Below are 24,451 nucleotides of genomic sequence, written 5' to 3' on the forward strand. Positions count from 1 at the left end.
TGTGGGTTTTTAAAAAAATAACTAGAGATCTTTTTTTAACCAATAAGCACAAATTTGATATTGCTTTTTTTCTGATTTTGGTACCTAAAAATCTAAATTTAATTATCTATGTCTAGAAACACAGAACTTCACTTCTGTTGACAAATGTTCTTTAAGTGTACATGTGCTAAAATCATGCAGAAGCTCCTGTTACACATGGACCAGTCCACTAATTTCCACACAATATGTCATTGTTCCTCCATCCTCCATTTGGAGAAGTGGTATAATTTCCTCTTCTACAATCTCTCTCATAGTATCTTCTGCATAAACAAAAATACCTCATTAACTAAACTCCAATATTCATACATTCTGATTAGTTAGTGCTAGAAATCAGTTGTGTAAAAATTTTAAATCCTTTATTTTGATTTAAGGAAAGATGTTATTTCCTTTTACTTAATCATTTTTAGTTAAATTATCTTTCCCTCTGAACCTCTTTCCTTTTTATTTTTTTTTTTTTTAAGATTTTATTTATTTGAGAGAGAGAGCATGAGAGGGAAGAGGGTCAGAAGGAGAAGCAGACTCGCTGCTGAGCAGGGAGTCCGATGAGGGGCACCATCCCAGGACTCCAGGATCATGACCTGAGCCGAAGGCAGCTGCTTAACCAACTGAGCCACCCAGGTGCCCCCCTCTTCCCTTTTTAAAGAAATTCTATAGATTTTTTTCCCAGACCATTAGGGCATATTAGTATCATCTGTTTAGTATCATCTGTTTAAATTTTAATAATCTAAAATTGATCCTTAAGGATTTTCCCCTCAGGATTCTAAGATGTTCATATTTTCTCTGAGGAAGGTTCTGTTTAAGAGTCTTAATTTTTTTATACCATCAGGAAATATTCATGAAAAAAATAGCTTGCTTTTTCTTAATAAAGACATGCCTCAGAGATTTTGTAGGCGTGGTTCCAGACCACTGCAATAAAGCGAATATCAGAATACAGCAAGCAAAAATGAAACTTTTTATTTCCCAATGCATGTAAAAGTTATGTTTGCACTACGTTATAGTCTATTAAGTGTGCAATAGCATTATGCCTAAAAAAAGACATTTATATACCTAAATTAAAAAATACTTTATGCTAAAAAAGGCTAACCATCATCTGAGCTTTCAGTGAGTCATAATCTTTGCTGGTGGAGGGTTTTGCTTTAGTGGGAATGGCTGCTGATTGATTAGGATTGTGGTTGCTGTCTTATATGGACTTGGTTCATGGTGCCCCAAAACAATTACAATAATAACATCACTGACCACAGTTCACTGTAACACATATAATAATATTGAGAAAGTTTGAAATATTGTAAGAATTGCCAGATTGTTACACAGAGACACAAAGTGAGCAGATACATTAGAAAAAACAACATCAATTGACTGGGTTGTTACAGGTTGCCACAAACCTTCAATTTGTAAAAAATGCAGCATCTACAAAAGTCAATAAAATGCAATAAAATAAGGTATGCCTGTATAATTTCAATGCTTTCTGTTTAACTTAATGGTAGACTATTAAATGCATATTTTGCTTGATGTCATAAAGCCATTTTGATTCTTTTTTCTTTCTAAAAACAACTTGTTCAGTAATTTTAAATCATTTCTTTTGGATATCCTTGAGAATTTGATACCATGTGAACAACACCAAGATTCTACTACCACTTGGCAACAACATGATCAAATTATTGTTTAGTTTCTTTTTAACTGTGAATGAACCTTTTGAAAGCCAAAACCACAAACCCCAAACTACTTGAAAAAGTGGTAAAAGTACTGGTTAATGTGTTTATGCTTATATCTGAGTCTGAATCTTTGGAGAAAAAAAACTTAAAATCTCCGAATTGGGGCACCTGGATGGCTCAGTCCATTAAGTGTCTGCCTTCTGCTTCCAAGACCCTGGCATGGAGCCCCAAGTTGGGCTCTCTGCTCAGTGGGGAGTCTGGTTCTCCCTCTCTCTCTGCCCTTACCCCATCCTTCGTGCTCTCTCATGTGTGCTCTCAAATAAATAAAATCTTGAAAAAAATGATAAATAATAAAATTTCTAAATTGACTTCTGTAATTTCACAGTAGGTCAAATAATGGGCCCCCAAAGATGTCCATGCCCTAATCCCCAGAACCTGTGATTATGTCACCTTAAAAGGTAGAAGGAACTTTGATGATATGATTAAAGGTATGGACCTTCAGATGGTAAGACTATCCTGGATTGTTCAGATTGGCCCAGTCTAATTGTAAATCCTTAAGAGCAGAGAATCTTTCCCAGCTGGGTTAAAGGATGAAGGAGGAGGAGATTCAAAGTAAGAGCAACTCATTCTGCTGTTGCTGGCTTTAAAGATGGTGAAAGGGCTCCACAGCAGATGAATGCAGGTGCCTCTCGAAGCTGCCAGTGGCCTGCACAGAAATGAGGACTTCCATCCTACAGCCATAAGATACTGAATTCTAAGACCCTGAATGAGCAAGGAAATGGATCCTCCCCTAGAGCCTCTAAGAAGAAATGTAGACTTACCAACAACACCTTGATTTTAGCTCAGTGAAAACAGTTTTGGATTTATGATCTATGAGCCATTCTAAGTTTGTGGTAATTTGTTACAATAGTAATAGAAGATTGTGTCTTTGTAACTGAAGTTCAGGGCCATGAGTATGTGGCAATGAGCATGTGGGTGGAAATACCCTGGGGAAGGCTTCCACCACCTTATTGTTAACAAAACTTCTATTAGTTTTATTGCTTTGACTTAAGAAATTATTCTTTTCAGGTCCTTTTCCAAGTATTTGGCTAGTTGAGAGCAGATTTCAAATGAGAGTGAGGAGAGAGGTATAAAATACTATTACACAGGGAGAGGGCCCTTTATGGAGAGAATTTGAGTTGGCCATAGAACACCGTCAATGTTTTGGGTATTTGGGGAGGTACCAGAGTCAAAACCAAACTGGCCAGCCTTAAAATTTTTCAAGATTGCTTTAGAAAAAAATAGTGCTAAACCTCTCAAAAGCATGCCCATCAACAACTGCTGTGCTCTTGCTCAGTGACATAGTGCTTCTTATAGGCAGCTGAAAGTAACATTGATGTTTTACTTGAATAACATATTGTGAATACAGATCACATTTGTGTTCTATAAACTTATTTTATAATTACTGCCTTTTCTATTGCTTTTTTTTCTGTTCTTTGCTTATCTTGTGTTTTTAGAAATTATTTGTTCTTAACCAAGCCAAAATTAGTATTTGTTTACCTTTTCATACTCTGTATCCTAAGAAAACTGTGGTTGCTGCAATCAATTTATTGCTTTGAATTAGGGGGGAAAGATAGACTACTTCATCAGTTTTGTGAAGGCACAAACTTTACCAGTATTGTGAAGGCACAAATAGTGATTAATATTAAACAGTTTAATTAGATAAACAAAAAAGCTTATATTTTGAGGAAATTAGCAACAAAAAATCAAAATAACAAAAATAATGAAAACAAAACCAAAATATAATGTGATAATCATAACATACCAAAAAAATTAATATTTTCATATTTGTATGAACCTGTGTACCTTTCAAGTCTTCGGACAGACTTTTTTTTTTTAATATTTTTTTTTGTTAGGTAATCTCTATACCCAACATGGGGCTTAGACTTAAAACCCTGAGATCTGGAGTCACATGCTGTATTGACTGAGCCAGCCAGGTGCCTCTGAACAGACATATTTTATGAACAGACATGGTTCACATATATTTGTATGTATCTTTTTACTTTTTAGTATTGATGTTGTATACTTATTTTAGTTCAATATTATGTTATGTCTCAAAACACTCAAACTATGAAAGCAAAGCATAATTTCAATAAAAATAGGTTAAGGGGGAAAGATAATGGCAGAGGTAGCATTTTTTAAAAATTAAGATATAACATATACAGTATCTTATGTGTAAGCACAGTAAATTTTTACATATGTAAATACCCAAGAAACCACCACTCACTGATATGAAAAATATTAACAACCCAGAAACTTTCACTGGGTTTCCTCCCAGTTAGTTACTCCTCTATTGTAACTGCTATTCTGACTATGTCATCATAGTTTAGTTTTGCCTGCTTGTGACTTTTATATAAATGGAATCATACAGTATTTTTACTTTCATCTAATTTTTTTTATTCAACCATATGTCTGTGAGATTTAACTATGTTGTTGGGTATAGTGTCATAATTTTTGAATCTTTTCAAATCTCCCCATAAAACAGAAAATAAGAGTATAACCAACATTCCACAGACAGCCACTACAACAAAACTTAGATGATATCATATTCCTACAAACTGGTTTGTGGTTTCCCAAAATAGTGGTATTTCGACATGTAAACATAGTCTCAGCATCTGTGTGTGAGGAAGCAGAGGAAAGACAACTAGGCGTCTCAGATTATGAGAAAAGAACTCCCAATTTGCCAATAAATGCCTGAAAGTGAGACAGGCTAATCAGTTCAAATAGAAGTTGAAACTGGACAGAAATCTGTAGGATCATAGTCGCAGAACAGGATCTTAGTCAAATTACATAATGTTGCCAAAGATAATGAAGGCATGCCATAAATAGACAAGCCCTGCCAAATAATTCAAAACAAGTTGAAGGATATTAAAAACATGCAAAAGCTATGAAATAACCATATAAATCAAAACTAGGAAAATTAAGAAATGAGGTGACTAGAGAAAGGGAGACTAGAGATGGCAGAACTCAGAAGGGGATTATAAAAAAGGGAAAAATTATTACAGAAGTGAAGATGAAACTAGAAGGAATATAAGGCAAATAAACAATGGATATTGCCTTAAGGGATAATAGGAAGTAAAATGAAAACAAGGAAAGGGCAAAAGAGATACAAAGTTTTGATAGAAAATGATAGATATAGAAAATAAAGATGCAAAGTATATATAATAGTAGTCTTCAAAGGAGAAGCCCAAAGTTATGAACAGAACAAATACTAAAAGCTACCACTACAGAAAGATTTCCTCAAACGTAAGGGATTTTAAATTGATATTGAAAAGGCATACTAGATACCTAGGAGAATTGACCCAGATAGCCAACACCCAGATATATGCTAAAAACAAAAACAACAACAACAAAAAAAAACTATAGGGGTTTAAAGAAAAAGAAAAAAATTTTGTGGACATCAAAGGAGAAGACTAAGTCACTCATACAGGGGAGAAAATTGAAAATGTCACTAGACTTTGATAACAACACTTTATGCTAGACTATAGGTAAACATAGGATACTCAAAGAATAGGCGAGCCAAACATTTTATATCTGGCCATTCTGAACTTTAAAGGTCTGAAGCAAACTGGTATAAACATGTAAGGACTCAGGGAATGTGGTTCCCATAAGTATTTCAAGGAGTCTACTGGAGAATTAGCTTCAGATTAATAATATGACTAGGGTTATAGCAAAATAAGTACTGATTGTGAGCACAAGATACATATTTACTGAGAACTAAGACAAAATGTCTGTGAAGGATACAGTATAATAGGAATCAGCTATAGGCACACATTGCAAAAATGGGAGTAGAATGGAAGTGTATGAAAAGTAGAATAAGGTTGCTTGCAGATGTTAATTGGGAATAAAAAGATACTACTTAAAATCAGACACAGGAAAAAGGGAAGGGGGAAGATATCTCTTAATTTTCATGTTGCTTATAGTGGACAACCACCTAAAACAATTAACAAATTCCTTAATATTAGCAAATATCCAGTCACTGTTCAAATTTTTCAACTCTTTTCTTTTTCAGTTTGTTGAAATTAAGATGCAAATAAGATACAGTCATTGTGATTGATCTTTAAGTTCCCCTTCCAAATTTTTTTCCCTTTGTAATTTTCTCTAGTTAAAGAAACTGGGTCATGTCCTGTAGTTTCCCACAGTCTGGATTTTGCCATCTGCAGTCTCGTGGTGTCATCTAACATGTTTTGGCCGTACCCACCCTACATCTACTGTATCAGAAACTGGAGTGGGTCCAGTAATCTATTTTAACAATCCCTCTAGGTAATTCTAATGCACACTGAAGTTTGAAAACCAGTGCTTTCTGTTACTCTTCCTACTTTAGTTTGTTTGGAATTCTAATAATAAAAAGTGAGAGAGGAAAAATTAGGTTGATGAATGTGTAACAAGGAGAAACTTAGCATGTCTGACTCCATATTGCCTTGATTTCCCTTGCTTAGAAAGTTCTACTTAGCCCTGCACTCAGGCCTGTTACAGATAAGCTTTGCCAAAACTGCTTTTTACCCAAATCTAACTCACTCGAGATGAGGACGGATATACAGAAACTACATGACCAGATTCCTGTACTCAAAGATCAACTGATCAAAGACAAAGAGGTTACACGGTCTTTCTTTACAAACAAAATCACTCTCCTTGCCCTGTCATCTAGCCTCTCAACTTAATTGCCCTGTCAGGTGGTGAGCAGAGCAAGCTTGGACTTGGTAACAACTGTAAAAAAAACAAGTTTACGCATAAATATGAGAAGCTGGATTAGAGGCCAAGACATCGGTCATGTAATTTTCTCAAGAGCTGGCAGATGAATTGGCAGGGTATTAATAGTGAGCCAGTTGTTAATGATAGTCTTAGACCAAATTACAGATTTTGCTTTTCTTGTAGAACAGTGGCTGTATGTTAAAATCACATAGAGAACTTGAAAAAAAATGTACCCAGATCTCATCCCAAGAATTTCTGGACTTAACTGATTGGGTCCCTGGGTTTTGTTATCTTTTATAAAAGCATCCCAGGTGATTCTAATGTGCAACCAGAGTTAAGAACCAGTGTCCTAACTTTCCCATGCTTAAGAATCCCCGAAAGAACTCATTAAAAGTTTCCTGGCCCTCAGAGGAGTTGGGTCCATTAATTTACATTTCTAACAAGATCACAGGGAATATAGATGCTCCTGGCCCAGTCATATCCTAAAGTAAGGGATAGTTGCCTTAAAGCAAAAGAAAAGTGTTAAATGTTAAGTGAGAAGGATATTTAAAAATTAATCTTCACGGTTCTTACTACTACTATCACTAAATTACATCTAGGGAGGCTGCCTTATTTCTTTCTAGAGTTTGAAACACAAACATGAATATTCCATGGCATATTTGGGGAAGAGAAGAGGCTTAGAGTATTAAAAGTCTCTTTATTTACTTGATTTATTTATTTGAGAGAGTACAGCAGCAGGGTTGGGGCAGAGGGAGAAGGAGAGAGAGAATTTCAAGCAGACTCTCTGCTGAGCGTGGAGCCCAAATGGGGGCTCAATCCAATGATCCTGAGACCAGGACCCAAGCTGAAAGTAAGAGTAGGATAGATACTTAATGACGCTTAACTGACTGAGCCACTCAGGCACCCCTAGAAGTCTGTTTAAAGCACAGATGATAAATAGATCCTTTGACTTACCAATAATTATTAAATTTACTGACTGGACAAAATCACCTTATCTCCCAACCCCACCCCCCAGATTTCATAACTATTAAAGATCCATTCTTTGATGATTTACTTGTGCTTGTATTTTTTTTTAGAAACTAATAGAGTCATCTAAAAGAAAACACTTCTTAATTTTAAATAAAAATATAAATATTTAATATAACTTATATCATGGTACTGTTATATTCTTTGAAGTTTGTTTTTAGGGATAAGTTGCATGTTGCAGATGTCATTGTTAATGAACCTTACAGACTGAAAGAAGTCAGAGAAATATAGGGTGATGATAGTATTATCTACACATTTCTTTCCAGTTTCTCCTTTTAGTTAGGATCAGTCATCCAGGGGTTTTTAGATACATTTTTCTATGTTTAATTTTAGTAAAATGTATCTTTCTGGCTGATTTGGTTCTTTGGGTATTTTAAGATCATACTTTAGAGTAAATAGGTTTAAGGGGCACCTGGGTGGCTCAGTCAGTTAAGCATCTGACTCTTGATTTTGGCTCAAGTCATCATCTCGGGGTTGTGAGGTCAAGTTCTGTGTCAGGCACCACGCTGGGCATAGAGCCTGCTTAAGATTCTTTCTCTCCCTCTGCTCCTTTCTGCCACTCCCAGTCCCTGCTCTCACATGCTCTCTCTCTCTCTCTCAAAAAAAGTAATATTTTAAAATATGAATCTGTGGTTTAAAAATAAGATCTTTGTTGCATCTACACCATGAGAATAGACTAGTTTTAGAATGACAGATGTGCCATAAGCCTAGTCCAATCTGTTTTGTATATTAACAATAAGCCTCATTTGCCTATACCAACCACTTAATTTTTATGTAAAATAGTAGTCATGCAGGATTTCATAATACTGTTTGTCAAACACAAATGAGTTGATTTCATTTTATTGCCAGAAGCATATTGTTGGTATCCTTAATGTTGTCTTATTTTTAAAAAGATGATTTCAACTATTATATATATTCTTTTCTTGAACTTGCTCTTCTTAATTTTAGAAAAGGAAGTTTCTAACATTTTCATACTGCTGATGAAGTGAAAGTTCGTTTATTACCTTCTCCTTGATGACTTTTTTAATAGGCATTTTATTATTATTTTTTTAAGGATTTTATTTATTTGAGAGAGAGAGCATAAGAGGGTGAGGGTCAGAGGGAAAGCAGACTCCCTGCTTAGCAGGGAGCCCAATGTGGGGACTCAACCCTGGGACTCCAGGATCATGACCTGAGCCAAAGGCAGTCACTTAACCAACTGAGCCACCCAGGCACCCTATAGACCTTTTACTTAAGCAACAGATAGAGGTTTAAAGGAAGTGTCAGTGAGTGAAAAGAGTCATTCAGCATATTTATTGTATATATGAACTTTATAGGGAATTTAAAGTCTTTTTTGATAGTAGTGTGAATTAATGAATCTTTTTCTATATCTTTCCCATTTTCTCCACATTTTTTGGTCAGTGAGCCCATAGCTAACAATGAACACATTTGAAGCAGCAATATTGTGCAACAAAATAAATACCCACCAAGAGCAACCAAAAAATCAACAACAAAAAAAATCAAGACTTAATTTGACTTTGGGCTGTAAGGTTGGAAGAATGGGAAGAGAATGTATATCAATTTAGTCAAATAAATAAATCATCCTTTTAGCAAATATTTATGTCGCATCTGAAAAAATGAAAGAAAATGCTTGTAATAGCATCTTTTTTTTTTTTTTTAAGATTTTATTTATTTATTTGACAGACAGAGATCACAAGTAGGCAGAGAGGCAGGTGGGGGGGGAAGCAGGCTCCCTGCTGAGCAGAGAGCCTGATGTGGGACTCGATTCCAGGTTGCTGGGATCATGCCCTGAGCCGAAGGCAGAGGCTTTAACCCACTGAGCCACCCAGGTGCTCCTTGTAATAGCATCTTTTAAAAGTCTTTTTCTTACTGTCTTATTCACACACACACACACACACACACACACACACAGAGTCTCTTTCATCCTAGTTGATGCTTATTGATTAGGTAACTTTCTCAAAAAGGTAGTAGACTCTAGAAGAGATTATATTTACTACATTATGAAAAAAAAGAAAAGATCCATTAACCTATCTTTCATGATTTAAAATGTATATCAGAGATGTCTTAGTTATATTGTGTGTTTAGTTTCAATTTTTTAGTGACACTATTGGAATATTAAAACCAATCTTTCAGATGTAGGGACTATAGAGATCCTTAAGAATTAATAGCAAGGTATCTTTTTTTTCTTCTATAGAGTCTTTGTGTTAACCCGTTCAGTATTATTACTTAATAATAATAATGCTAATGGAAATGGTATGGGTGTTTTGCAGTGCTTGAGAGATTTTACATACTTCTGTTGTATTCTACTATGTACTTTAAAAATTACATCCATATCTTCTGTTCAGTACACATTTTAGTATGAAAAATATTAATTCTAGGATAAAGGCACAGTCTTTTAAAAATCATCTTAAAATGTTAATGTATGCTCAATTTAAAACTTAAGATTTTTTTTTTCAGTGTATCGATTTTTCTCTCATTTTTTCTTCTCCAGTGGTCATATGCCTTAGAAAAGCCCAACACTGGCAGCATATTTAACATCGCATGGTCAATTGACGGCACTCAGATTGCTGGAGCCTGTGGAAATGGGCATGTTGTTTTTGCACATGTGGTGGAACAACGCTGGGAGTGGAAAAATTTTCAAGTAACATTAACTAAACGAAGAACCATGCAGGTATGATTATGTTCCATGCCTGATTAACCTTGCTTCTTCTCTCGTCAGCTCACTATACAGAATATGGAATTATCTTCACTAAGTATATTTAAATCAAGTTTATAAAAATTCAGTTATATCGGAAATATTTTAACTAGGCCATTAATGACTTTTTTCATGACCTAAAGTTAAGAACCTCTCACCATTATAGAACCCAAGTGCCCACAGCTACTCTGGTGGTAGGGTTGAGGCAGGGATGGTGAAACTCAAAGCGTTTAGGGAATGTATGGATTCAGTTGAAGAAGAGGGGGAAGAAGCTGTGACAAGCTTGATCTTATCACTCCAGTTAGGGGCTGACCCCATGGCAGGCCTAACCTGCTAGTCACTGTCCGGGTTTTATTATTTTATTTATTTATTATTGTAGAAGCTTATTTAACCTGATTTTTTAAAAATTTTTTTTCCTTTTAAGAATTACTTAGGCAAGCTAAAGTGGGAAAATGGTAAGAAGTTTTTACTGGGAATTAGGGAGAGAAAAACAAGTACTTTTGGAGTAAAATAAAACAGGAAGGTTAGAATGTGGCAGTGGGAGATAGGTGGAAAAGTCCAGTGGGAGGAGTTATCAATGCAATTATAAGCTTCTTAAAGGCACAGCACTGTGTTTCATTCAAGCCCAGTGTCTTACGTATGATAAATGCTCAACAAATATTTTAAAAGTTGGTTGGCAAAAGGTAGGAGGAAGGGGCCAAGGACTATGTGCCAGTGGCAAACCCTCTGCCAGAGAAAGGTGAACCTGTACCTTCTAAGTCTTCTTCCTCCTATCTGTAACTGTTGCCTCTGTCTTCATATTGAGAATCCAGAGTATTGTAATTATTTGGAAACATATGTCTTGTAATTTCTAGGTCTACTCAAATATTCTTTAGCTTAAGTATCTAGATTTTTAAATTTGAATAATATTACTAGATTAATAATAGTTAGCTCTACATTGTAGTTTTTCTTTGTTCTGTTCACTTATCTTTAAATTTTTAAACTTTTTATTATGGAGAATTTAATACCTACACAGAAGTAGACAGAACAGTGTAATGAGTCTCCAGGTACTCATCACCCAGCCCTAACAACCATCAACCCATGATCAAGCCTGCCCCATCTATGTCCGTATCTTCCTCCTTCCCCATTATTTTGAAACCAATTCAGATATATTTTATCTGTAAAATTTTCAGTATACAACTAAAAGGTAAGGACTCTTTTTTTAAAAAATATTTTATTTCTTTATTTGACGGACAGAGATCACAAGAAGGCAGAGAGGCAGGCAGAGAGAGAGAGGAAGGAAGCAGGCTCCCTGCTGAGCAGAGAGCCCAATGCTGGGCTCAATCCCAGGACTCTGGGATCATGACCCAAGCCGAAGGCAGAGGCTTGAACCCACTGAGCCACCCAGGTGCCCCGGGACTCTTTAACATAACCAAAATACCATTATTGTGCCTTAAAAATAATAATTCTTTAATATTATCAAACATCCAGGAAGTGTTCAAATTTTCAGTCATTTCCTACCTGTCACATTTTTTAAAGTTAGTTTGTTTGAGTGAAGATCCAAAGTGGTTTACAAGTTGTAATTGGTTGACATGTCTTTAAGTCTCTTAATTTATACATTCCCCTTCAATCTCTGTTTTTACCTCCTGCATTTTATTTGTTGAAGAAACCAAATTGGTTTGTTCAACAGAGTTTCCCACAGTCTGGACTTTACTAATTGTATCACTATGGTGTCGTTTGACATACTCCTCTGACTTCTCTATTTCCTGTAAATTAGTTTTTGGATCTAGATGATGTTATGTATAAATAGATATTGCTGTTAATTAACCTGGAAACCAAAACATTATTTATAGTATTGTATCTGTGACAAAAAATGCATTGTGAGTTTTTTTTTTTTAAATCAGATTTTATGTATTAATTTGAGAGAGAGAGAGAGTGCATGAGAGAGCACAAGCCAGGAAGAAGGGCAAAAGGAGAGGGAGAAGCAGACTACCTGCTGAACAGGGAGCCTGATGCAGGGCTCAAATCCAGGACCCCACGACCTGAGCTAAATGCAGACACTTAACCAACTGAATCTCCCAGGTGCCCCGCATTGGGTGTTCTAATCAGTTAATTTGGGGACTTGATTATTTTATTCATATAGTGCATGGGGAGCTAGCTAATATAGTAGTGCTAAAATAAATTCTAACCCTATTTTCAAAAATGTCCCAAGATGAGAATATATCTAGAAAAGAGGAGTTTTTCTTACATAATAAAAAGGAGTCGTCCTAGAGATTAGAAGATTTTTACACGAGATAAAGTGAACAGTGGAGGTGCTAAAATGACTTTTCTAATCCAAATTCCCTTTATACTTAAAATAATGTTTCTAAATAATCTTTCAAAGTTTTAGAACTAGAGCACTATTTTAATTTTTTTAAAGGTCTTTTATTTTACTCTTTCAGTGATTATAAAACATTTGCGTTACACTTTTGCTAAGTTAGGCCTATTCAGTGTTTTTCTTAGAATACCTTCATTCACACATTCAACAGATATTTATGGAGTGATCCCTACTTGCCAGCCCTTGGGGTAGGCAATGGGAAATGAAGTTGTAATGAAAATAAATTTGGTCCCTGTTTTCACAGAACCTCCTAGATTAATATGTTGAAAAATCTCTCTCTCTTTTTTTTTTCCCCATAAATTCATGTCAAATTGAGTTAAGGTAAATAGTGAAGAAAGAAGATTATTTCTTCACATGAAGTCGAGAAGTAGACAAGGCATTGTTAGATTCAGAGGCTTAAATGTCAACAAGATTTCATCATTTTCCCTTTCTTGACTTTCCTTTTCTCTATATTGGCTTTATTTTTACAAAACCTCTCCCTCATTTATGGCCTTGATAGTTCCAGGCTAACCTCTTTCAACTTCAAGTCCAACAAGAAGAGTGCTTTACTCTCCACAGTGATTCCAACAGAAGTCTCAGCATCAGGTCTCACGTGTCAAGATTAAGTTGAGTGTATTTAGTTTGTCAGGGAGGATGAGTCAACCTCATCTAAACCTCTTGGTTACTGAGAATAATGGAGAGAATGGTCCCCAAAGGAGAACCAGGATATGTTTACCAGAGACGAGCATTTGATTCAGGGGAGACAAAAACCAACACATTTCCACTATGGTTTATCCTTTGGCTGTTTACTACCATACTGTACTAGTTATCTTTTTTTTTTTGTTGCATAATAAATCACCCTAAAACTTAATGGCTTAAAATAACAACATTTGTTATTTCTCAGTTTCTGTGGGTCAGGAATCCAGGCATGGTTTAGAGAGGTTTTCTGGCTTAGAATCTTTCATAAGGCTACAATCAAGGTGTCGGCTAGGGCTTTAGTCACATCTGAAGGCTCCACTAGGGGAGGATTTGCTTCTAAGCTCACTGACATGGTTGTTGGCAGAATTCTGTTTATGATGATCTGTTGAACTGAAGGATTCAGTTTCTTATTGACTGAAGGCCACTTTCAGTTCCTTATATGTTGGCTTTCCAAAGGGCAGCTGAAAACTTGGCAGCTTGCTTTATCAGAGCAAGCAAGTGAAAAGGGCCAGAGTGAGTGTAAGCAAGACTTAAGTCACAGAGTCACAATTTTTTATGCCCTGAACTAAGAAGTGGCACCTCATCATTTTTACCATATTCTGTTCACTGAAAGCAGACTGCTAGATCCAGTCCACACACAAGTGGAGAGACATATCCATAAACGTGAATAACAGAAGGTGGAGAGCACTGAGAGCCACTTCACCAGCCCATTTATGTAACTAATGCAGCTATTCTGTATGCAGTTGAAACCAAGCCCATCCCGCCCTAATAGAAAATAACTTAGATTCATCCACTTATTCCATCCAGTTCTAAATCTCTGGTCTGGAAAACTATAACTAAATGTGAATTTTATTTATTCTTCTTCCTCTCCGCTACCCACCCCCCTGCCCCAATATTGCTAACCTGCAGTGATGGGAAAACAGGATGACTGTGTTGAAAACAATTTGGAAAAGAGGAGAGGGAAAACAATACATTGTTATTACCAGGTCCATAGCTAAAATCTAGCTGGCCAGGAATATACTGAGAACTCTTTTTCTTTGCAGTAGAGTTAGCTGCTTGGTTAATTTGGCAACCCTGGTGAGCTTTTCTGGGAAGATCTCCCACTTGGGAGCATTCCCTTTCTGGGGACTGTACATTAAGCAGCACTTAGTTTCGTTGTAAGGGGTGGGGGCATGGATTGTCATAGGGACTGAACAATCACATATTTTTGTGTGTGTTTGCCTGGTTTGGAGTTTCACAATTTCCTTAGAAATTTAGTAGACTGTTGGTTGGTTTGTTTTTTATTAATACAGAAACCAGGGATCATGTTGAGTCCAAATTGTTAAATATAGAGCTGGACCTGGCAGTTGCTACCTGGCAATAGGCTTCATTTTTACCTGTCTCCCTGGACCTCAGCTTTTCTGTGTATGGTAACCTGGAGTGAGAAGTTTTCTTCCTCTGTCCTTTGCCTTCAGGCTGAATCTTAGTGGATGATGCTTTCTGAAAGAAATAGCTGATGTTTTTGTTAGGAAGAAATGCCTAGAAGGGAGAGAGAACTGGTGAGGGAGATGAAGCATTTCCCAGGTCTCCTCTTTACCTTTTTTTTCTCTCCTGCTCCTCTCAGTTTAGCAAGGGGCACAATTTTGGCTTTTCATAGTTGGCATAATTCAAGATTGAGTTTTAGTCACTCTATCTTTTGTAAAGATAAGAATTAATAATAGAGTGATTTTGAGGATTAAATGAAATGATATATGTAAAACAAAAATAAATGGTAAGTATTGCTATGATTATATCCATGTATAGGATTAAATGAATACTCTGGAAATGTAGAAACAGAATTTTGGGGTTTATGTCAGTCTGAGTAGTCTAAATATTGTGGTCAGGTAGGAGTATTAGGTGATACAAATATCAAGAGGCTAATCTTGGAAATGCCCTAAATTGAACAGAGTAAATGGGTGCATTTTAAAAAATCTCTCCCTCTCCCTCTGCCCCTCCCCCCAATAAGTAAATAAAGTGAGTAAATAAATCTTTAAAAATAAAAATAAGTAAGTAAATAAATCTTTAAATCTTCAAAGAAAATAAATATTCAGCACAGTACATTTCTGATGTGAGATTTAACATAGTTTTGAAATTATAACCACAATTATCAGGGTGTTTTGTTATTATGGCTGACATGTTTTATTCCTTTTTTAGTTCTAGTGTTCTAGATTCACAAAAAAGCGAGTCCCCCCCATTGGATGCTTTAGGCAAATATGAATTTTAAGAAACCTATTTGTAGTTGAATAATGGCATAGGCTTATACAATTGTACTGTTAAATATTGAAATTCCCCAAACTGGTATTAACACCTAGTTTGTTTCACTGTGTATCATGTTGCTATAAAGAAACTACCATATAACTTCCTTTAAAACTTTCATTCCATTCCATTAGCTTAAAAATTTTTTTTTCTAATTAATTTTTTATTTTTTATAAACATATATTTTTATCCCCAGGGGTACAGGTCTGTGAATCACCAGGTTTACACACTTCACAGCACTCACCAAAGCACATACCCTCCCCAATGTCCATAATCCCACCCCCTTCTCCCAAACCCCCTCCCCCCAGCAACCCTCAGTTTGTTTTGTGAGATTAAGAGTCACTTATGGTTTGTCTTTAAAGTGTTTTTAAGAGAGGATGGTATTATGGGCTTTTAAAAAAGTTTGTAGATTTCTGGTTAAGATGGTATCATTAAGTTCACACTAGGGAGAGGGACTTACCTGTGACTCCAAAGAGATTAATAATATATGAAATACATGTATTTTTAAAAAGACTTATCTCAGGACACCTGGGTGGCTCAGTCAGTTAAGCCTCTACTTTTGACTCAGGTGATGATCCTAGGGCCCTGGGATCAAGTCCTGCATTGGGCTCCTTGCTTGGTGGGGAGCCTGCTTTTCCCTCTACCTCTGCCTGCCTTTCCCCCTGCTTGTGCTCTCTCGCTCTCTCTCTCTCTCTGGCAAATAAATAAATAAAATCTTAAAAAATAAAATAAAAATAAAAAGACTTTTCTGGACTCAAAAACAAGGTAAACATCTCTGTGCAACAGAAATGGAACAAAAATGGAGAGTGTGGAGTGAAGTCTCTGACCTGCTGGACTCCTGGTCCAGAAGCAGAGTGGAAAAGGCAGGGAGGAGAGTGGCTCTGCTAGCTAATGGAACTAAAAGTACTTGAACCTGATTTAGGCCTGATTTAGGTCTCTTTAAAATCAGAGCCTGGGGATCTGCAAGGTAGTTGTCTTCTCCCTTTCATGAAAGACCTCAAAAAGCCTTGGATTTAAATAAAGAGAGACTTGCAGAGATGCCTCCTGCAGTCGTGGCCTGCTTGGTTCTAAGGGACCCATTCTCTTAGCCCTTTTTTCCATTTGCCCTAGTATGCAACCTGCAGTATGCATCCATGGCTTTGCAGACACAACTCACCCTTTTTACTGAAGGCCCTCTTCACATTTTTGTTTCAAGTCAAAATTGGCTAATTCCTGAGAGCAGTGTTTCTTCTACAGACTTCTCAAGTAGAAGTGTTTTTCCCCTTTATGCCAGGTCTAGAGATTGAGTGGATGTCTTCCTTATCCTTCATTGCTGATTTCAGGCCACAATAATGTCTTCTTCCCTGAACAACACCAATCCTTTGAAGCACCTATGATCAGAGTACTCCCCCTTTTGCAGTCATTCCCCTACTCACTGAAGAGTGAAGCAAACATATCAGTGTCTTTTTCTTTAATATAGTCCAACATTGCTGTTTTGTAGTAAGACTTTTTAAAAGTGTCCAAAAGATTAAACTGTTTATTTTATCATAACCATAGTAGCATTTCACATTTCTCTAGTTGTTTACTCAATGTATCTTTCTATGATAACAGGTCCCACTTCTCCAGTTATTTTCTGAATACATACTTATATGGTTGATTTATTAATGTCAGGAAACAAAGTTTCACTTTGCATTTAGTTGATTTGTGTCTTCAGTCTTTTTAAATCTGAAACAATTTCTTCTCTTTCTTATTTGCTTAAGAGGCCAGGTGGTTTGTTCTGCTTAATTCTTCACTTTTTCCCATTTGCTTTCCTATGGTGTGATTCCACTTAACGTGTTCATCTAATCCCTGTATTTCCTGTAAACTGGTTATTAGATTTAGAGCCTTGATAAGGATAAAGAACACTTCATAATCAATGCTGTGGACTTCCTGTTGCATCACATCAAGAGACAACATATGTCACCTTAGCTCTCTTTTAGTGATGCTATGGTTAATATGTTCAGGTATTGTAAGTCTTGGTTCATCAATCATTAAAAAAAGTCTGAAGAGTTCTTTAGGCTTTTACATTAATATTTTTAGCAGCCATTGATAATACTTGTCTAGAACCATATTTCACTGGGATTTGCAAAATGGTAATCTTGTAATTCTACCATTCCTAACACATTTATTAGCTAAAGTTCTTCCGTGAGACACTGCCTTTTCAACCATTTGGTTACTCTGAGGTGAAATAGTTACGAAGTTATTTTCTGAATTTACCAATTTTCAAATAATGAGTTGATTTCCCCATGAATGTTGTTGTTGATGATGATGTTGTCATTATAAACTTGTAGATTTTAATATTTTAGAGAACCATTATTTAATGCTCAAATGGTCCCATCTTTGGCCTATCTTACCATATATATATATATATATATATACATACACACACACACATACACACACACATATATATTAAACTATATCCCAAAATACAGTTTAAAATAACAACATCAATTAATATGTTATGAGTAGTGTTTTGGGTTTCTTGCTTTGTTTCTGTAACATAAACAAATCCATATATCACAGGTAGGGCCCATCCCCAACTCCTCAGAGCTCCTATTATTTCTGTGCCTAGCAAGCACCCCAGAAGCTGCCCCATCGCAAGGTGATGATGGACAGCAAGATGGCATCTGCTGGCAGGGTCATTCCAGTAGTCAAGCTACATACTCCATTAATATGGTACTCTGACAGAAGAGACAAGCGTAAACCCAGTGTATCAGAAGTTTCAGATCAGCAGGACTACCATTTCACTCTTCTTCAATTTCACAGCATTCTAAAGGGAGTAAATCACCAGATTTGCATGCATCAGGGTCCACCAGACACTGCAGAAATAATGAAAATATTACCTCAGAAATACAGAAAGAAGCTTGTATCTCAAGAAGAAATTGAATTTATCTAACATGGAGGTCCAGAATAATCACTAACAGTATGGCTGCTGTTTGTCATCAGACAAAAGAATGGTCTTTACAATAAAGGACTTCTAATGTGGCACATGAAAATTTATACAGTAAACAACTTGAATAAACAGTATGTAAAAAAATAGGATATTGGAAATTTAGATACTTACATCTCCCAGTGTAGGTATCTTGGTCAGCTTCTCCATAAGCTTACCTAATTGTTTATATACTGATTTAAAGTATTCATTTAAGAAAAAAGAAATTCCATTTATCTTCATATCCTTCCCTTCATTAGATGAAAGGTTTTATACTGTACACATTGTTTTGCATCTTGCATTTTTCACCTTACACTATATCCTGGAGATCGCTCTATAGATCTTCTTTCTTTTTGGAGCTGTGTAGTATTCTACTTTGTGAGTATGCCATAGTTTATTCAGTCTATCCCTTACTGATAGACATTTGGGCTGTTTCCAATCTTTTGCTATTACCAATAGAGCTATAGATAGTTACAGCATTTCATGTGTGTGTTATTTCATGATTTTGCTTATTTGTCTTTGCAATAGAATTCTAGAAGTAAGATTGCTGGTCAAGGAATATATGTATATGTAATTTTGTTATCTATCATGGTGGTAGTTTTCTGGGGATGGGAGTTGAAGAGCAGATAATAAAAATATAATATGCCTTATAGGTATAAGTGCTTTGAAGAAGTACTTAAAAGAAGTTTGGCTTTATCTTTTTAACTTTTTTCCATACCCTTTCTATAGTCACATTTTATTTAGAAAGATGATAACATTTTGAGGGAAATTTTTTAAAATTCTAACTTCTAGGTACAATTAATCTCTTTTTCTCTACTTCCACCTTTTACAATGTCCGACCCATTTTGGTATTGACAAGAGATTAGATAAATTTAGCTTGCTCGATGTTTTTCTTAATTTGTTGCAGATAGTTTATCAACTTCAGGGTTGTAAGCAGATACTGCCAAGGGTTAAAATCCTTGCGAACTTTATTCTGTTACTTTTATAATGGTTTGACTATCATAAGTAAAATTTTTATTTGTTTGTTGGTACTTAGCTTCTTTATATATTATGTCTGTCTATGTTTTAACATATGGAAATACTTGTGCCCCTCTGTGCAGCTTGACTTCTTCACTGTGCAGCTGTGCAGCTTTACTAATACCAACCACTCCATTTTGATTTTTTAAAATTATTATATCGCTTTTTATAAGAACTTAAATTTTAAAGTAAGACCTAGCCCTAAAAAGAGACATTCTTACTGTTTGGATAGGAATCATATAGTCTCTTTCCAACTCCTATATGCCATATATATTATTTACTATATCTCAGTGTTACAGCATTTTTCACCTTATTTCTCCATTGCTACATTGACATTCAGATTGGCTTTCAGGTTAGAAATCTACATTTCTAAGAAGTTTTTTTAATGTCTTTCTTTTGCTAGTTGACTTTTATATAAACCAAGTATGTTGTCTTATGGCTATTTCCTACTGAACTCTTTTATATGATTAGGTAATCTAGAGTGCATTGAATTTTATGCTTCAAAATCTTGCTCACTTACCTAATTAAAATGCTGATGTATTTTAATGTTGTTTGTTGGTATTTCATTTTTCCTTGTTTAGGTTCGCAATGTTCTTAATGATGCAGTGGATTTACTGGAATTCCGTGATAGAGTCATTAAAGCATCTCTGAACTACGCACACTTAGTTGTTTCAACGTCTCTTCAATGTTATGTGTTCTCGTAAGCATCTTGCATTTCTTAAAAATTCAGAGTTTTGTCTGTGATGAGGAAATTTATTTTCAGCCTTTCCTATCAACGTGGTTTGGTTCTAAATTTAATTTTCTTAAAACCTCGCTTATCCTAACTTACTCCCAATCAAGAAGTGATTTTAAAATGAGCTATAACCAATGAAAATAAATCTAATAAAGTTGTGCATCAGAGATTAATAATCATTTTTATAATAGAAAATACTTTCTCTGAGAGTGTTTACTCTTTCTTTACTCACAGTCCTAAGGAATTTAGTATAACTTGATTTCAAAGTTCGGAGGAACAGCTGATAAGTATTGGGAAAAGGACCCACCTAGCCACTGGAAGAAAGGGAACAGCTAGCAGCCTGACAACAGGCTAAAAGATGTTCAATAGAGACACAAGGAGGTATTCAGGTTTAGTGTTCTAGCCTAGGGTAATCATGGATGTTCATACTGAAGATACAGAGTTGCCCAGAGATGATCAAGGAAAATATATTCAATCTGCTTTTTAGAAAGCCGGGAATAATTTCAGTACACCCAAGAAACTTGTGCTTAAAACAAATATACTTGGTATTTTTCAAAATCTAACTCAGTATGTGCTGATGAATGTTGAACTAGCTTTCTGGAAACAAACAAACCTGATTTTTCAGTGTTTGCCTGTTTCTGTAATGTAAATACTTCTACCAAGGCTGATTTCAGGATACCAGTATGATGTCACTGAAAGCAGAATTGAAAAGAGATGCACAGTAGCGAGCTATTATATAGACTTGCCACCGTATAGATACAACAGATGTAAATAATCTCAAGTGCATAGATAATAGTAAAATGTAGTAAGATCATCTGGAAGTAATAGGTTTGGAGCACTTATCTTTGTATTGAATATAATTTGCTTAATTATAAGTTTATATAATTTAATTTTAAATAATAGCTCTGTTAAACAGTTGGCTTGCAGAATTCCTGAAAATATACCAGTTGGTAGAAGCTGGCTCTAAGCATGCCCCCAGCTGACTTCTCACTATCCAGGAAACTCAAATCACCACTATGTTAACTTCCTGAGTTGTGAATAGTTAAGGATTGTTTTTTACATTCTGTGCTTATAACATCATGTGATTATAGTTTAATCATTGAATATAAAATTGAAGATAAGGACTACATATGTCTTATTCACAACTGTACACTCAGTATCCAGCACTATACTGTGTTCACCATGTATAGGTACTTAATAAAAAAAATTCTTGGATGAATAAATGAATCAAAAAACAAAGTATAGTGGTATCTTGGATTCCTAAGCCCAGTAGTACACAACACAAAGGTATCCAATATGATTAACAGCAATACTTACTACAACTATATATTAAAAACTCTCACTCGGGGCACCTGGGTGGCTCAGTTGGTTAAGCCGCTGTCTCAGCTCGGGTCATGATCCCAGGGTCCTGGGATCGAGTCCCACATCGGGCTCCTTGCTCAGCGGTGAGCCTGCTTCTCTCTTTGCCTCTGCCTGCTGCTCTGCCTGCTTGTGTTCCTCTCTCTCTCTCTGACAAATAAATAAAATCTTTAAAAAAAATTTAAAAAAAAAAACCCTCTCACTCACTATATGTAAATCTGCTACTAATCAGAATCTGCAACTTAGGACAGCAGTCAAGAATTAAATGGAAGAAGCAGAGAAGAGAGGGGATAAAGAAACAGGTGGCTCAATTTAAGTTACAATATAACTTAAGCTAATATAATTTAATATAAGAAAATTTTTTCTCATATGAATGAGAAGGAGCAACAATAAGACTTGGGAAAGTCAAGAAATATACCAAGTTAAGTAGTTGCTATATAGGGGAGCGATTATAGAATGTGAAGAAACTTCTCAATCACTTAGTGCACATAGTCATTTGAATAATTAATTTTCATGGAGTTGAGGAAAAATAGAGAAGATCTCTTCAATTGAGGGTTTGTTTGAAGAAAGGTAGGACTCTTAACCATCCCAAATGATGGGTTTATTCTGCTAGTTTTAGTGGCAATGATGTAATGTTTGAATCCATAGGATTAGTATCATGTGTTACTTGTATTAGAAAAACTGCTTTTTAAAATACTGAAGAAAAGTTTGGCAGTTATGATTTAATTTTTTTGTCACTCTACTTTTCATATATTAGTTAATATGTGGCAAAATATAAGACTGCTTTTCTTCTTTTCTGACTTAGACATGCCTTCCCTCTCTTGTCAAGACATTTACTAAGGTACAAAATTATTTATTAAAGTGAAATACCAGGTAGTGGGAATGAGGGAGTGCTGAGACCTATCATCACCAAAATACATTTCATTAAATTAAAAAACCTACTAGCATTTTTATTTTATTTATTTATATATTAAAGATTTTGTTTTTAAGTAAACTCTAAACCCAATGTGGGGTTCAGCCTCAAACTCTGAGATCAAGAATCATATCCTCTATTGACTGAGCCAGCCAGGGGCTTCAGAACACCTACTAGTATTTTAAATAACAACTATTGTTTATTGAGCACTATTATACTGTCTTTATGGTCAAGGTTTAATTTACCCAGGGTGTTGAGTATTATTATTACTTCCATTTTACAAGATGAAGAAACTAAAGGATATACAGATTATTTAAGTAACTTACCCTAGGTCAAATTACTAAACTTCCTTACTAAAGGAAGAGCTGGGGTTTGACCACCAGTTCTTGATAACTGTTACCCCTTTTTATTAATAAAAATATAATTTTTAAAACAAGCGTGTAAGCAATATAGTGTTTTATATGAAAAGAAGTTCCAGAAAAAGTAAATAATACATAAGAGTTCTATGTTAAATTTTCATTTGATTTTTCAAATAATTTTTTAGAATTTAGAATTCAAGTAATTTTTAGAAAATTGCTGTATTCATCAGTGTGGCTTAGGGCAGACATATATATCCCAGTTGTCATAAATACCAGATATTTTGCGGGGGGACATTAAAAAAACTTCACAATCAGGCGCCTGGGTGGCTCAGTCAGTTAAGCGGCTGCCTTCAGCTCAGGTCATTATCCCAGGACCCTGGGATGGAGCCCTGCATCGGGCTTCCTGCTCAATGCAGAGTCTGCACCTCCCTCTCCCTCTGCCTGCCACTCTGCTTTCTTGTGCTCTCTACCTTTCTGTCAAGTAAATAAATAAAATCTTAAAAAAAAAAACAAACCTCACAGTCACTATTATCAAAGACAGAAGGTTAATTCTAATGACTACATAAATGAAACATGCTATGATATCTTTTCTAAAGTACAAAGCACAAATCTCTATCATACCTGTGAACACCAGGCTTACTAATTATTTGTAGTTTATTCATTGTTTTGCTTTGTGCATACATTTACTTATTGAAATGCATTTGCATTTACTTACTGGCATTAGCCAGTATTAATTTCCCATCAGTGTGCCCACTTACTGCAGCCTTCTCCTTCCCACACTTTCTGGATCTGAATATGAGGTTTAATCTGATTTAAAGATTTGGTTTCATGAAAATAATTGAGAGGAATTCAGAATATATAAGAGTAATAAAACATTTTAAACTGAAATTTTGATGACTTGGGGTGGGTTTTCAGTTTGTAAATGCTCTCTCCCTTTTGCCTATCTTTGAATCATATTACACTGTAGAAACCAAAGGAGTTATTTGTTCATTTATTTATCCATTCATTCAAGAAGCATGGTCATAACTTACATTTATACAGTATTTTAGTTTACAGAATGCTTCACAGAAAAATTCATTTGGACCAACAGTAACATTGGGAGACCTGCAGGAAAAATGCTCATATTCATTATTGTTATTATAGTTTCTGTTTGTTCAAGATCTACTATATAAAAGGCAGTTAGCTAGGCACTTTAGGTGAGTTGCCATTATCTTAATTTTACAAATAAGGAAACTGATTCTTAGAAGATTAAGCTGATTAAGATCATATAGCCGACAGGTGGTGCAACCAAATCGCTAATCCTGATCTGGCTAGCCAAAAATGTGTCCTTTCTTCCCGGAGCCATACTATTACTTTATTACTTTATCAGATGAGAAACGTAAGATGACTTGCCCAAATCACAGAGCTAATAAATGACAGAATATGTACTTAGGATTCCTCAATTCACATATTGTAATATCTAGAATAAACATTTGTTGAACATTTACTATTGAATACTTATTACTTACCCGGAGTTTGATTTCTAGTCAGGGATACAGCCATGTAAGTGAATGATTTCAGAACAATGTGCCTAGTCCTATAATAGAAATATATACAGTTATGGTGAAACTGATAATACTTTTTAAAGTGAATACTTATCTATTTATTAAAGAGTATTTGGTTTTTTAAA

The 24,451-nt window shown here is 35.3% G+C and overlaps 1 protein-coding gene and 1 pseudogene across 11 annotated transcripts in view; both read left to right on the top strand.

Annotated features, from left to right (window-relative positions):
- IFT80 (intraflagellar transport 80) overlaps nt 1-24,451 on the top strand; it is a 124,992-nt gene that overhangs the window by 63,579 nt on the left and 36,962 nt on the right. For all 11 annotated transcript variants that reach the window (XM_059163641.1, XM_059163640.1, XM_059163644.1 and 8 more), the window contains 2 exons: nt 9,940-10,119; nt 20,000-20,118. In XM_059163641.1, the coding sequence (XP_059019624.1) occupies nt 9,940-10,119; nt 20,000-20,118 (299 nt within the window). The remainder of the gene's footprint in view (nt 1-9,939; nt 10,120-19,999; nt 20,119-24,451) is intronic.
- On the top strand, nt 17,986-18,485 carry LOC131824925 (alpha-ketoglutarate dehydrogenase component 4-like; annotated as a pseudogene).

The sequence above is a fragment of the Mustela lutreola genome, chromosome 2 (assembly GCF_030435805.1).
Source record: "Mustela lutreola isolate mMusLut2 chromosome 2, mMusLut2.pri, whole genome shotgun sequence".
NCBI lineage: Eukaryota > Metazoa > Chordata > Mammalia > Carnivora > Mustelidae > Mustela > Mustela lutreola.